At 35.1% G+C, this 13,078-nt stretch overlaps 2 protein-coding genes across 4 annotated transcripts in view; one reads left to right on the forward strand and one right to left on the reverse strand.

The window, feature by feature from the left end:
* Positions 1 to 10,655, forward strand: part of LOC111674115 (peroxisomal (S)-2-hydroxy-acid oxidase GLO3-like) — a 15,213-nt gene extending 4,558 nt beyond the window's left edge. For both annotated transcript variants that reach the window (XM_023433312.1, XM_023433311.1), the window contains exons 3-4: positions 513 to 664; positions 10,067 to 10,655. In XM_023433312.1, coding sequence (XP_023289080.1) covers positions 513 to 664; positions 10,067 to 10,335 — 421 coding nt within the window. In that variant the 3' untranslated portion in view covers positions 10,336 to 10,655. The remainder of the gene's footprint in view (positions 1 to 512; positions 665 to 10,066) is intronic.
* On the reverse strand, positions 673 to 5,217 carry LOC105698930 (N-acetylgalactosaminyltransferase 6). Of its 2 annotated transcripts, XM_012423580.2 has the most exons (3): positions 4,026 to 5,217; positions 3,734 to 3,814; positions 673 to 3,641 (listed from the first exon to the last, which is right to left on the reverse strand). In XM_012423580.2, the coding sequence occupies exon 3, from the start codon at positions 3,573 to 3,575 to the stop codon at positions 2,016 to 2,018; it is 1,560 nt and encodes a 519-aa protein (XP_012279003.1). In that variant the 5' UTR covers positions 3,576 to 3,641; positions 3,734 to 3,814; positions 4,026 to 5,217; the 3' UTR covers positions 673 to 2,015. The 2 variants fall into 2 exon arrangements, with proteins under 2 accessions (XP_012279003.1, XP_012279002.1); XM_012423579.2 differs by having other exon boundaries at positions 3,734 to 5,217.
* Positions 10,656 to 13,078: the final 2,423 nt, after the last annotated feature.

Here is a 13,078-nt window from a genome sequence, read left to right on the forward strand (position 1 = left end):
CATAATTTCATTGAAAGTCTGATCTGTTATTTAATATCTAACTATTGTCAAGTACGAAAAAACAATTAAAAATAAAAAAATTATATAATTTTGAATAAAATTGCGTGATTTTTTTTATTAAATGTATGAAAAATTGATATTATTTGAAGGTAGCTGAAATTATAACATTAATATAACATGTTACATAACATGTTACCTTACTGAGTGGGGAATAACTAATATCTAACGTCCATGTTACTTTTATGCTACTTAACATGTTAGTTTCGAAAACGTAATATTTACCCAACAGTTATATGACAGTGTCCACTGGGCATATGGTTTCCAGGATCTATTGAGATTATTTTGCTTTTATCAGTTTAATGATTCGCGGAAGAGCCGCTTAAGATCAATGTTTCAATTGATACCGTGCACGCAATAAATTCTATTTATCGTAATAACTTCATATAGTTTTTCCTCTCGTCAAAGCTGTCATTGTTTAATTTTTGCACAATTCTTTGTTTATTCTCCAACAGATATAGAATTCGACCTAGAGTGCTTAGAGATGTATCTAAACGGGATATCAGCACCACAGTTTTGGGAGAAAAAATTGCCATGCCTGTGGGCGTTTCTCCCACGGCGATGCAACGTATGGCTCATCCCGAAGGAGAATGTGCCAACGCTAGAGGTATATTTTAGAAGTTAATAATGTTGATTTCATTGTACAATGTCAAGGCATAATGAGTGTAAACTCGCACTTCCAACTATAAAACTTTGGTACGAGTCTACACAACGCACTTGGTTTGAGCAAACGGTTGACTATTTTACTGATACACAAACATAAGCATGTTAAAAGTGCTCCGATAAGACGAAAGTTAACAAAAATTCATTATCGTTGAAACGTGCCTGTGATAAGATAATCGGGGGAGAATAGTGGATTTTATAGTCAGTCGAGTAGTTAGATACTGTATTTTCTATAAAAATGTATGAAATCATATGATACAAATATAAAAATAGTTGCGATTAATAACAGACGGAATGTCTGGAATGATATTGATAACACTTATTTAAAGAATGTTCTTAACAATACTCTCATGGAATATAAATGCGAAAAGTGAACTATTATTAACCGCGATCGTTGCTCTTATTTAACGTAAACTAATGATACCGTCAACTGTAATAGATAAGTAATTGTAAAGGCGTATTTGCCAGTTCATTCTACACGTAGCTTATTAGTAGTTTCACTTGATAAAAAATTCGAACACAGCCCACACCATATTATTTCTCTTTAATGATACACATTTGTCCTCTACTATTGTATTACTTGAATTAATCAAGTTTTTAACGATTTTAATATATAGCAGAATCTTTTTGCTGACATATTTAGAAATCTTAAAATTATATTTCATACTAAGCTTGTACGTCAATTCCCATTAACTGGGTAAATGAATCTGTTAAATTTAATCGAGCGTTGGATCAGTTTCACCGTAAATTCAACGCACGCAATGTTTGCATCCTTGATACTACATTGATAATGGATTTAAGGCACAACAGATCATGTATACAGTATTTACATTGAAAGGATTAAAAGCGATTTCTGTCAGGAAAGAGATTCGCGTTTGACATAAAATTTGTTATTGCACCAAAGTTCGTTGTCTCTACGCGTTCAGGTTATGAATACAAGAATATGACTATCTTTATCGATCGATTGATATTAGTCTTGTCTACTAAAAACTAGTAGAGTGACATGTAACACATAATTATCGTAAAGAGCTCACAAGGAACTTAATGTGTAAAATCTAGGAAAATCTCTGGTGACTGTTCGAAGACTTCTAACCTGAAGATATCATTAAAAATTTGTTCACTTTGAGTCCTCGATGATCTATAATGACTAGTCAACTTTCCGATAGGATGATAACTGAATAGAAACTATAATTATAGAGAATTATTTCTAAACCATCACGATAAGTCCCCTCACTGTCACGAAAGGGCTTGCTTTTGAGAGAAAATATGCGTGATTGCGATAAAACTGTTAACAATTAAACTTTAGGTCCCACGTTGTCCCAATTATTGATCGCTTTCATGTTAACAACTTCTATTCTCCACTTTTGAGTAGTGGAGGATGGATCACAGGCAGTTACAAAGACCTTCCTGCTAGCTGGATCAGCATCCAGGCACCTTGGTGTATATCCATGGATCAACCATTGTTTCGAAACGTCGTAGCGCCATAATTGGTTTCCTTGTTTGCCATGGCAAGGATAAAGGGTTACAGGAGCTTTAGGATCTCCTCTAGAAACATCTAAGCAATCGGTTCTGCTTTTTGGTCGGATGTCCTTGTGCCACGTAAGTCGGAATTCTTGATCTCTAGATATCAAGGGATTATCTTTTTTACAAAAAAACACTTTAATTGCTTCGTCTTTCTTTTTGTTCGTAGAATCAAGACAAAGTTCCGAAACTCCGATATTTCTAATCTCACCATGAGCAAAGTCATCTGGTTCTATGGGTGGATATACCTCAATGAGATCAAAAGCAATATTTTCTATGAACCACTTGAACGGTTTGCAATGAAGTTTCTTTCGTAGCGTTTTTTGTTCAGTTAGATTGCCAGGATCTATCGATCGCATGTGAGGTCGCCTGCGGTAGATGTATTCTGCATACTCATCCATCCATACTTCCGCAACTCTCTTATAATTACGCCCCAGAAAATCACCACGACCTGGATTAGGAAATGGTGGGAATTTTCTATAGATATGTCCAACTCGAGAGCAGGGAGCATCGTACATTTGTCCTCCACACTGCCAAATTTTAAAAGATAGTTCATACTGTTCGCCTCCCCATATGTCTAAACCAGGGTCGTATCCTCCCAACTCCCAAAAGAATTTGGCACTGATAGCAAATAATCCACCAGCCATGACGGGGCTTTTAAACGGTTCCGTAGGTTTCTTCAGATCCTCGGGAAGTAATGGCAGTCTTTTGTAGTAAAGTTCCCAGTCGAAAGCACCTCTGGCTCCTTCATCTTGTGCTCTGTACTCAAACGTTTCATAGGCAATTACATCTATAAAGGGACAGACGCACGTTTTATAGTCTTGAGCTATCGGTTCCAACAGAGGAGGCAACCAATTTACGTTTGTTTCGCTATGAGAATCTAGAAATACCAAAACCTTAGCCTGAGCATTCTTTGCTCCAGCTAAACGTCCTCTAATGAGTCCGGAACGCTTTGGTAACCGGATTATCTTCGTTTTGGGCAAATGTTTTACCACGTATTCATCCAGTTTGCTCTTTAGTTCTGTCCTCGTACTAGCATCATCCACCAAAATAATTTCATGTAATAACGAGGCAGGCGATCGATTAATCACGCTCCAACAAGTTCGCATTAAAGTGCTAAAATGTTCATTATGAAACGATACAATTACAGAAACCGAGTCAAGTTTCTTTGAGTACTTTTTCCTATGGCAATCTGGATGCCTGATATCGGGAATGGATCGATTTACAGATATCGCATCGCTAAGCGCGGCATTGAATCCATTAAGTTGATAAAGTTTTTCTTTTAATAAATCTTCCGAAGGGGAGAGAAAAGATGGTTTTCCTTGTTCGCCCATTCCCGTTCTTTTCTTATCCTCTTGAATCTTTTTATAATCGTGCCAGTCGATCTTCCCATCGACGTCCTGCAAGAAAGTTTTTTGAATTTTTGTTACATTTAAAAGAGTATTCGGTTCCCCACGGTTAACCTTATCGAGCATTCTATGACTAAACTTACCTCCGTCTCTTTGAAATAAGCAACATTTTGCCCTTTGTCAGAATCCAATCGACCGGAATCAAGCTCCGATCCAGCTCCACTCTGTAGAGGCAAACTCAGAGAATTACCACTGTAGGGCCGAGGTCTTCTCATATATCGAAACACTACCACTGTCAGGAGTACCGTGAATGCCGCCAAAAAAATAAACTTAATCACACTAACTACATTGCGTCTCATCATCGTGATTCTTGCATGGTTCACAAGCCAACCGTGAAAATATCCTTTACGAGTGGATAAGCTCCACGTTTTGTACCTTATCTATGAAAAGTTAACCTCATTCTTTTCTCGCTTTTCTCGTCGTCTATGGCGCCGGTAGGCACGATCGCCTCGCCTTGGTCCAGACTGTTTTCCGAACCGGCATGCTGCCGCTAGTTTGACAGCCGAACGAGTTCTTTTGCCTCGACGACTGTCAAACGGAGCCGCTTAACGACCTACCGCCGATACCCGTGGGCGATAACGGATGATAACGGATACGGCCAAGTGCAGCCGTCGCGCTTCATTGGTTAGACGTGGTCACGTGGCGACATATCAACCAATCCACGCGAACGAGCGTTCAACGTCCTCATCCTCTCCAACGTCCTTGTCGATGCACTTTAAAAATACCTTCGGCTTCGTTATGCTTACGATCGTACTCGTAATAGTTTACAAATCATGCGTACGATTCATTCGTATTAAGAACTTCAAGAATGACAGGCTAAAAACTGTTAGAAGTGAAGTGGAACGCTTTTACGGGATTTCTAGCTACCGAGCTAAGCCGGATTTACTCTCCGTTATTAAAAACATTAAGGAGCAAATAATGAAATAGAAAGTCCGATTTCAACGTCGCAAAATCTAAAGCCATATCTTGGGTAGAGGAGTCAATTTTTCTTCACCATATGAAATGGAGCCATTTGCGTATTTAGATGACCTTGGGTGATTAAAAAATGTATCTAAAGCCATATTTTGGGTAGAGTCAATTTTTCTTCACCATATGAAATGGAGCTATTTGCGTATTTAAATGACCTTGGGTGATTAAAAAATGTATCTAAAGCCAATATCTTGGGTAGAGGAGTCAATTTTTCTTCATCATATGAAATGGAGCCATTTGCGTATTTAGATGACCTTGGGTGATTAAAAAATGTATCTAAAGCCAATATCTTGGGTAGAGGAGTCAATTTTTCGTCACCATATGAAATGGAACCATTTGCGTATTTAGATGACCTTGGGTGATTACAGATATATCACGAGCAGTCGACGCTGATTAATCGATTTCGGACCATGTGAGCATTTATTCGACAAGTCGCTGCGAATGTCGCTACTATGCTTTGTTCTTTATGCTTTGCCCGTTCAACAAATTTCAACCCAGTGGACAGTGTTATATAAGTTGTTGTTGGGTAAATGTTACCTTTTCGAAACTAACACGTTACGTAGCATAAAAATAACGTGGAAATTAGATGTTAGTTATTATTTCCCACTCAGTAAGGTAACATGTTATGTAACATGTTATATTAATGTTATAATTTCAGTTAGCTTAAAATAATGTCCATTTTTCATACATTTAATAAAAAAAATCATGCAATTTTATCCAAAATTATATAATTTTTTATTTTTAATTGTTTTTTCGTACTTGACAATAGTTAGATATTAAATAACAGATCAGACTTTCAATGAAATTATGTAAGGATAAACTATCTGATTTTACTTAAAGACTATTATGATTTCATTCGACTAGTAAACAATTATTAATAATGTACATGCCCGTAAGAATTAAAATCACATTTTTTCATACGAGTAGTAAACAAATTATGACATATATTAATATTATGATATTTGACGATGAATTATGACAATGACGACGACGATGATGTAATAAAGCAAATAACAGTTAGTACCCATGCAGTTCTGTTTTGTTACAAATATGTGCTGCATATCCACAGTAATATCAGGACAGTAACATAATGTAAGATGAGAGTAACAAAGTTACACTACGTTTATATAGATATGATAGTAACGAATGTTATGTAACCCGTTAGCTCCATGTTGCATAACCGTTAAGTTACTGCATTGTAACAAATGGCATGTAACTAGTTAGCTCTATGTTACGTAACTGTTAGGTTATTATATTGTAACAAACGTTATATTATTTATTAGTTTTAAGTTACGTAACTGTTAGGTTTGGTGTTCAGTGGGTAAATATATAGAAAATATAGGACAAATATTTTGTGCTACTAGGGGTGATGATGGAGGCCCTCAAGAAGAACGTGGTGCTCATGAAATTTAATTTTTGATAACAAATTTTTTTATTTTACCCAGACTAGAACCAAGAATACATATTTTCTTTTAAAAGTAAAATCTCATGAGCATCGAGTTCTTTCTTAGGATCTCTATAATCACGTGCTAAAGTTCCAAATTATTCGGTGCGTCCAATTTGGAGAAAAGTTTTATAAATATTTTGACGTTTTATATATATATAACGACCCTTTTATATCACCTTAATAGAATTGCGTAGGTTTTATGACATGATTCGGAATCTTTAACAATGTTCATGTGCAATGTTGTAAACAAACTATAAAAATAACAATTAAATCTTGAAATATTATTTCATATTTCGTAGCGTGTAAGGTATCACGAAAACTGGGTCGAATGTTATTCAAACAGAAATATTAAATTCTTGAAGTAATGCTTATTTGTCTTGTATACTTCGTTGTTATTAAACTAAAGTTTTTAAACGTTATGTTATTTGTTAATTTTAAGTTACGTAACTGCTAGGTTTGGTGTTCAGTGGGTCATTATTTCAAAATCATACGTACATATCCGAACGCAATATTTTCATAGATGAATATTTTCGAAAGAATCGTAAGTTTCATATTTTCTTTTAAAATCTTTATGCTAATAGAGCGTTCAAGAAAGTGCGTGGGTAAAATTAATTTGTGAAACTGATAATGTATTAAGGTGAAGTGAAACNCTACATAACATGTTAGTTTCGAAAACGTAACATTTACCTAACAGTTACATAACAGTGTTCAGTGTTTGTTACAATGTAATAACCTAACAGTTACGTAACATAGACCTTACTAGTTACATGACATTTGTTACAATTCAGTAACTTAACAGTTATGTAACATGGAGCTAACGGGTTACATAATATTTGCTAGCATCATATCTACATAAATGTAGCGTAACTTTGTTACTCTTATCTTACATTATGTTACTGTCCTAATATTACCGTGTATATGCAGCACATATTTTTAGGAAAACAGAACTACATCGGTGCTGTCATCTATTTTATTACATCATCGTCATCGTCATTGTCATAATTATCGTCAAATGTCATAATATTAATATATGTCATATTTTGTTTACTACTTGTATGAAAAAATGTGACTTTAATTCGTGCATTTGCGCATATACATTATCAGTAATTGTTTGCTAGTCGAATGGAATCATAATAGTCTTTAAGTAAAATCAGATAGTTTATCATTACATAATTTCATTGAAGGTCTGATCTGTCATATAATATCTAACTTTTGTCAAGTATCAAAAAGTAATTAATAATGAAAAAAATTATATAATTTTGGATAAAATTGAGTAATTTTTTTTTATTAAATGTTTGAAGAATTAACATTATTTTAAGGTAACTGAAATTATAACATTAATAGGGTAAGTCCGGGATATATGGACCACCGGTATAGACGGACTAGTCGAATATTTGGCTGGGGTGTCGCAGCAGCGCTGCAGTCGTTGTCTGAAGTTGTTCTTCTTGAGTAGACGGAACCACACTTAATTTTGCTCATGAGTTTCATGCGTATTTTAGAAGAAAACTTTGTTTATTTCTTTTGGTGAGTTGAAAAATATTTTATACTGGATTTATTTGATATGTGGTTAAGTTAGTTTAAATGATTTCGACGTAAGATCAATCCTATAACTCAAGTGTATACTTGAGTACAATCTTAACCTAAAATGGCATGCCGGTAGCGTTGTTTGTCTGGACGGGAAGCTGGTCCATCTATCCCCGACAATTGGGATAGATGGACTACTTGAAAAAACCTGGGATAGGCGGGCCATATCTCCTATTAGGGCTTTACTTTCTATATAAATGGATATATGGATGGATGGATGGATAAATGGAAATGGAAAGAAGATGACTGCGGAATGATTAAATGTTTTGAACCATGTGAATATAAATCAGACTACCTATATTTTCTAAGTACATTGACTATCAAATTTACTTATCCTTTTTCAAATAGTTTATAACTCTATACTAATCACTTTTCAAGCAGTTTATACCTTTATACTTTGAAATAAACAATGTCCATACCTTTGATAACATGACTTTCTTGTGTTACACCCTGATTTAGTAACGTATACCAGAGGTCCATCAATCCCTAGGAGGTGGTCCATCTAACCCGAGTACCCCCGGGATAGATGGACTACCGAGTAAAAAAAAGAAAAAATCATAAGTTCAAGTGTGATTAGTGTAACAGCTGGAGAAGTGCTTACAATTGTTCAAGGTCATATATACATATTATACAAAAATATACCAAATCTTAGACATTGCGAAGTTTCAGAAAAAATGACTTTAAAAAAACATGGTCCAACTATCCCGGACTTACCCTATAACATGTTACCTTACTGAGTGGGAAATAATAACTAACATCTAACTTCCATGTTACTTTTATGCTACATAACATGTTAGTTTCGAAAACGTAACATTTACCCAACAGTTATATTAGGTTGTCCCATAAGTTCCTTCCGCATCGTGTATTCATGTCCTATGAAAAAAAGGGAAGAAACTTATGGGACAACCTAACATAACAGTGTTCACTGGGAGGTCATTATGACTTAAGTGCGTTAGTTTCAAATGCTATATGCCGAAAATTTGGATTTCGCGTCAACAGAATTTATATGAACGTAGATTATTCATAGAAGTAGAAACTTTGTGAAACATGTGGATTTCAAAAACTAATCGGCAAGGTATTGCTTCGAGCTCATTTCTGTTACTACTACATGAAGAGACATATTCTCGTTTCACTCATTTAGGCTCAAGAAGGACAAGGAATGAAGAATACCCAGTTTTTGTAACCATCAAGCTCCACGAAACCTGAACTTCTTAGAACGTCTGAATTCCTTTCGTCCTTTAGTACAGACAAAGGATTTGTATTTTAATTCTTCTTTTTATACTTTAATCTTTCTCGCTTATACAGGTAGCCCTCCTACAACACGGTTTCGCTTTAAGGTGAAGTGAAACACCCTTCAAATCAGTCGATTCGAATACAACACTTTTTTTTAAGGGTATTAGACCAAACTGTCCGAAACTTTGACACATCACTCCTGATCATCTAAGAATTGTCCTGACACATTCAAAATTTGGATTTTTTAACAAAATTTTATAACTCAGTACAATATTCAATGTAATTCGACACAGCTGTCAATATAAAAACGAACGTCGGCAACGTAGGCATTTAGAAAAATCTTCTTTATCGACGTCGATCAAGTTCCTCGACGTGTTTCACTTCACCTTAACACGTGATCACGGAGGTCCTAAAGAAAATCGCACTGCTCGTGAAAATTCATTTTTAAAACAAATTTGTTTTATTTAGTCTAGATTAGAATCAAGATCACTATTTTTTTGTGAAAAATGAAATTTTGCGAGCGATGCGTTCTTTCTTAGGGCGTTCATAATCACATACTGAAGTTTCAAATGATTCGGTGCACTCAGTTTAGGGATAAGTTTTATAAATATTTTGACGTTATATATATATATAGAATTACCCTTTCGTATCACCTTAACAAGGGTAAAAATTGCCAAGGCAAAAATTAGGACAACAAAGAGATTTTAAATATTCTCAATCGTATAGGGATTCTACGAATATATAGTTAAATCAGTAAATTTTTTTTTGGTTCAACCATAAAATATGTTTATTCTATGGACAACCACACATTTGGTTGATACGGCAAAACTCTTTGGTTCATAACTTTTGGTTGATTACATCAAATGTTGTGGTAGACCACACCAAATATCAGTAATTTGAATGAATCAAGACATTTTAGTTGATTGACATAAATAAATTTGATCAAGTGGAAATAAAATTGGGTTCACTCAACCGAAACGTTCTCTGAAACAAATAAAATGCAAAACAATCGAATGACTTTGTTCAATGAACCCAATTCTTTTTCTGCGTGTATAGATGCGGCACTCTCTGATCGGAAAGGAATACCTTTATCAATTTCCAAGTGAAAAATCGTTTTTAAATAACATGACAATCGGATTTATCGATGGTATGTTTTTACGTTAATAATTCTCTTGATTTTCAGCAACTGGCGCGGCGGGGACAGTTTTTATGCTGTCCACGTTGTCGACGTCTAGCATCGAAGAAGTCAGCCAAGCTGCTCCGAATACTATAAAATGGTATCAGCTTTACGTTTACACCGATCGAAACATAACGCTTAATTTGGTACAAAGAGCGGAAAATGCAGGATTCAAGGCTCTCGTACTGACCGTCGACGCGCCATTGTTTGGGGACAGACGCGCGGATATCAGGAATAAGTTTACTTTACCTTCTCATTTAAGGTTTGATTATTAATTATTTTCACGTACAGTTAAAAAATAGAAACATCTTCCGGTCGATCGTCCACTCGTTTATTATCGCAGCTAGATAAAGTAATGCAAAATTTCCAGCAAATTTGCCTCATAAAAGATGTTGAAATGAGTCACGAGAGTGTTGCTTTTATGACTCCTCGTTTGGAACTCACATCTGCAATACACAATGATAAACTAAAAATATTTAAATATGAAACAAAGTTAAGTACAACTGATCTCTCAATGTATGTACGCATATGTATAGCTAAATTAATCTCACGCATTGCCGATAAACAATTCTAGCGTCTGTAACTGATATTGAGTAATCGCCAATCCCTAGGAGGTGGTCCATCTAACCCGAGTACCCCCGGGATAGATGGACTACCGAGTAAAAAAAAGAAAAAATCATAAGTTCAAGTGTGATTAGTGTAACAGCTGGAGAAGTGCTTACAATTGTTCAAGGTCATATATACATATTATACAAAAATATACCAAATCTTAGACATTGCGAAGTTTCAGAAAAAATGACTTTAAAAAAACATGGTCCAACTATCCCGGACTTACCCTATAACATGTTACCTTACTGAGTGGGAAATAATAACTAACATCTAACTTCCATGTTACTTTTATGCTACATAACATGTTAGTTTCGAAAACGTAACATTTACCCAACAGTTATATTAGGTTGTCCCATAAGTTCCTTCCGCATCGTGTATTCATGTCCTATGAAAAAAAGGGAAGAAACTTATGGGACAACCTAACATAACAGTGTTCACTGGGAGGTCATTATGACTTAAGTGCGTTAGTTTCAAATGCTATATGCCGAAAATTTGGATTTCGCGTCAACAGAATTTATATGAACGTAGATTATTCATAGAAGTAGAAACTTTGTGAAACATGTGGATTTCAAAAACTAATCGGCAAGGTATTGCTTCGAGCTCATTTCTGTTACTACTACATGAAGAGACATATTCTCGTTTCACTCATTTAGGCTCAAGAAGGACAAGGAATGAAGAATACCCAGTTTTTGTAACCATCAAGCTCCACGAAACCTGAACTTCTTAGAACGTCTGAATTCCTTTCGTCCTTTAGTACAGACAAAGGATTTGTATTTTAATTCTTCTTTTTATACTTTAATCTTTCTCGCTTATACAGGTAGCCCTCCTACAACACGGTTTCGCTTTAAGGTGAAGTGAAACACCCTTCAAATCAGTCGATTCGAATACAACACTTTTTTTTAAGGGTATTAGACCAAACTGTCCGAAACTTTGACACATCACTCCTGATCATCTAAGAATTGTCCTGACACATTCAAAATTTGGATTTTTTAACAAAATTTTATAACTCAGTACAATATTCAATGTAATTCGACACAGCTGTCAATATAAAAACGAACGTCGGCAACGTAGGCATTTAGAAAAATCTTCTTTATCGACGTCGATCAAGTTCCTCGACGTGTTTCACTTCACCTTAACACGTGATCACGGAGGTCCTAAAGAAAATCGCACTGCTCGTGAAAATTCATTTTTAAAACAAATTTGTTTTATTTAGTCTAGATTAGAATCAAGATCACTATTTTTTTGTGAAAAATGAAATTTTGCGAGCGATGCGTTCTTTCTTAGGGCGTTCATAATCACATACTGAAGTTTCAAATGATTCGGTGCACTCAGTTTAGGGATAAGTTTTATAAATATTTTGACGTTATATATATATATAGAATTACCCTTTCGTATCACCTTAACAAGGGTAAAAATTGCCAAGGCAAAAATTAGGACAACAAAGAGATTTTAAATATTCTCAATCGTATAGGGATTCTACGAATATATAGTTAAATCAGTAAATTTTTTTTTGGTTCAACCATAAAATATGTTTATTCTATGGACAACCACACATTTGGTTGATACGGCAAAACTCTTTGGTTCATAACTTTTGGTTGATTACATCAAATGTTGTGGTAGACCACACCAAATATCAGTAATTTGAATGAATCAAGACATTTTAGTTGATTGACATAAATAAATTTGATCAAGTGGAAATAAAATTGGGTTCACTCAACCGAAACGTTCTCTGAAACAAATAAAATGCAAAACAATCGAATGACTTTGTTCAATGAACCCAATTCTTTTTCTGCGTGTATAGATGCGGCACTCTCTGATCGGAAAGGAATACCTTTATCAATTTCCAAGTGAAAAATCGTTTTTAAATAACATGACAATCGGATTTATCGATGGTATGTTTTTACGTTAATAATTCTCTTGATTTTCAGCAACTGGCGCGGCGGGGACAGTTTTTATGCTGTCCACGTTGTCGACGTCTAGCATCGAAGAAGTCAGCCAAGCTGCTCCGAATACTATAAAATGGTATCAGCTTTACGTTTACACCGATCGAAACATAACGCTTAATTTGGTACAAAGAGCGGAAAATGCAGGATTCAAGGCTCTCGTACTGACCGTCGACGCGCCATTGTTTGGGGACAGACGCGCGGATATCAGGAATAAGTTTACTTTACCTTCTCATTTAAGGTTTGATTATTAATTATTTTCACGTACAGTTAAAAAATAGAAACATCTTCCGGTCGATCGTCCACTCGTTTATTATCGCAGCTAGATAAAGTAATGCAAAATTTCCAGCAAATTTGCCTCATAAAAGATGTTGAAATGAGTCACGAGAGTGTTGCTTTTATGACTCCTCGTTTGGAACTCGTATCTGCAATACACAATGATAAACTAAAAATATTTAAATATGAA

The sequence above is a fragment of the Orussus abietinus genome, unplaced genomic scaffold, assembly GCF_000612105.2.
Source record: "Orussus abietinus isolate OABI.00-Male unplaced genomic scaffold, Oabi_2.0 scaffold399, whole genome shotgun sequence".
Lineage (NCBI taxonomy): Eukaryota > Metazoa > Arthropoda > Insecta > Hymenoptera > Orussidae > Orussus > Orussus abietinus.

Excerpts from the sequence above, each read along its gene's own strand:
- LOC105698930 (XM_012423579.2), bottom strand. The coding sequence starts at position 3,952 with ATGATGAGACGCAATGTAGTTAGTGTGATTAAGTTTATTTTTTTGGCG. Across the intron at positions 3,642-3,733 it reads CTTATTTCAAAGAGACGGAG|GACGTCGATGGGAAGATCGA; the intron begins GTAAGTTTAGTC and ends ACTTTCTTGCAG.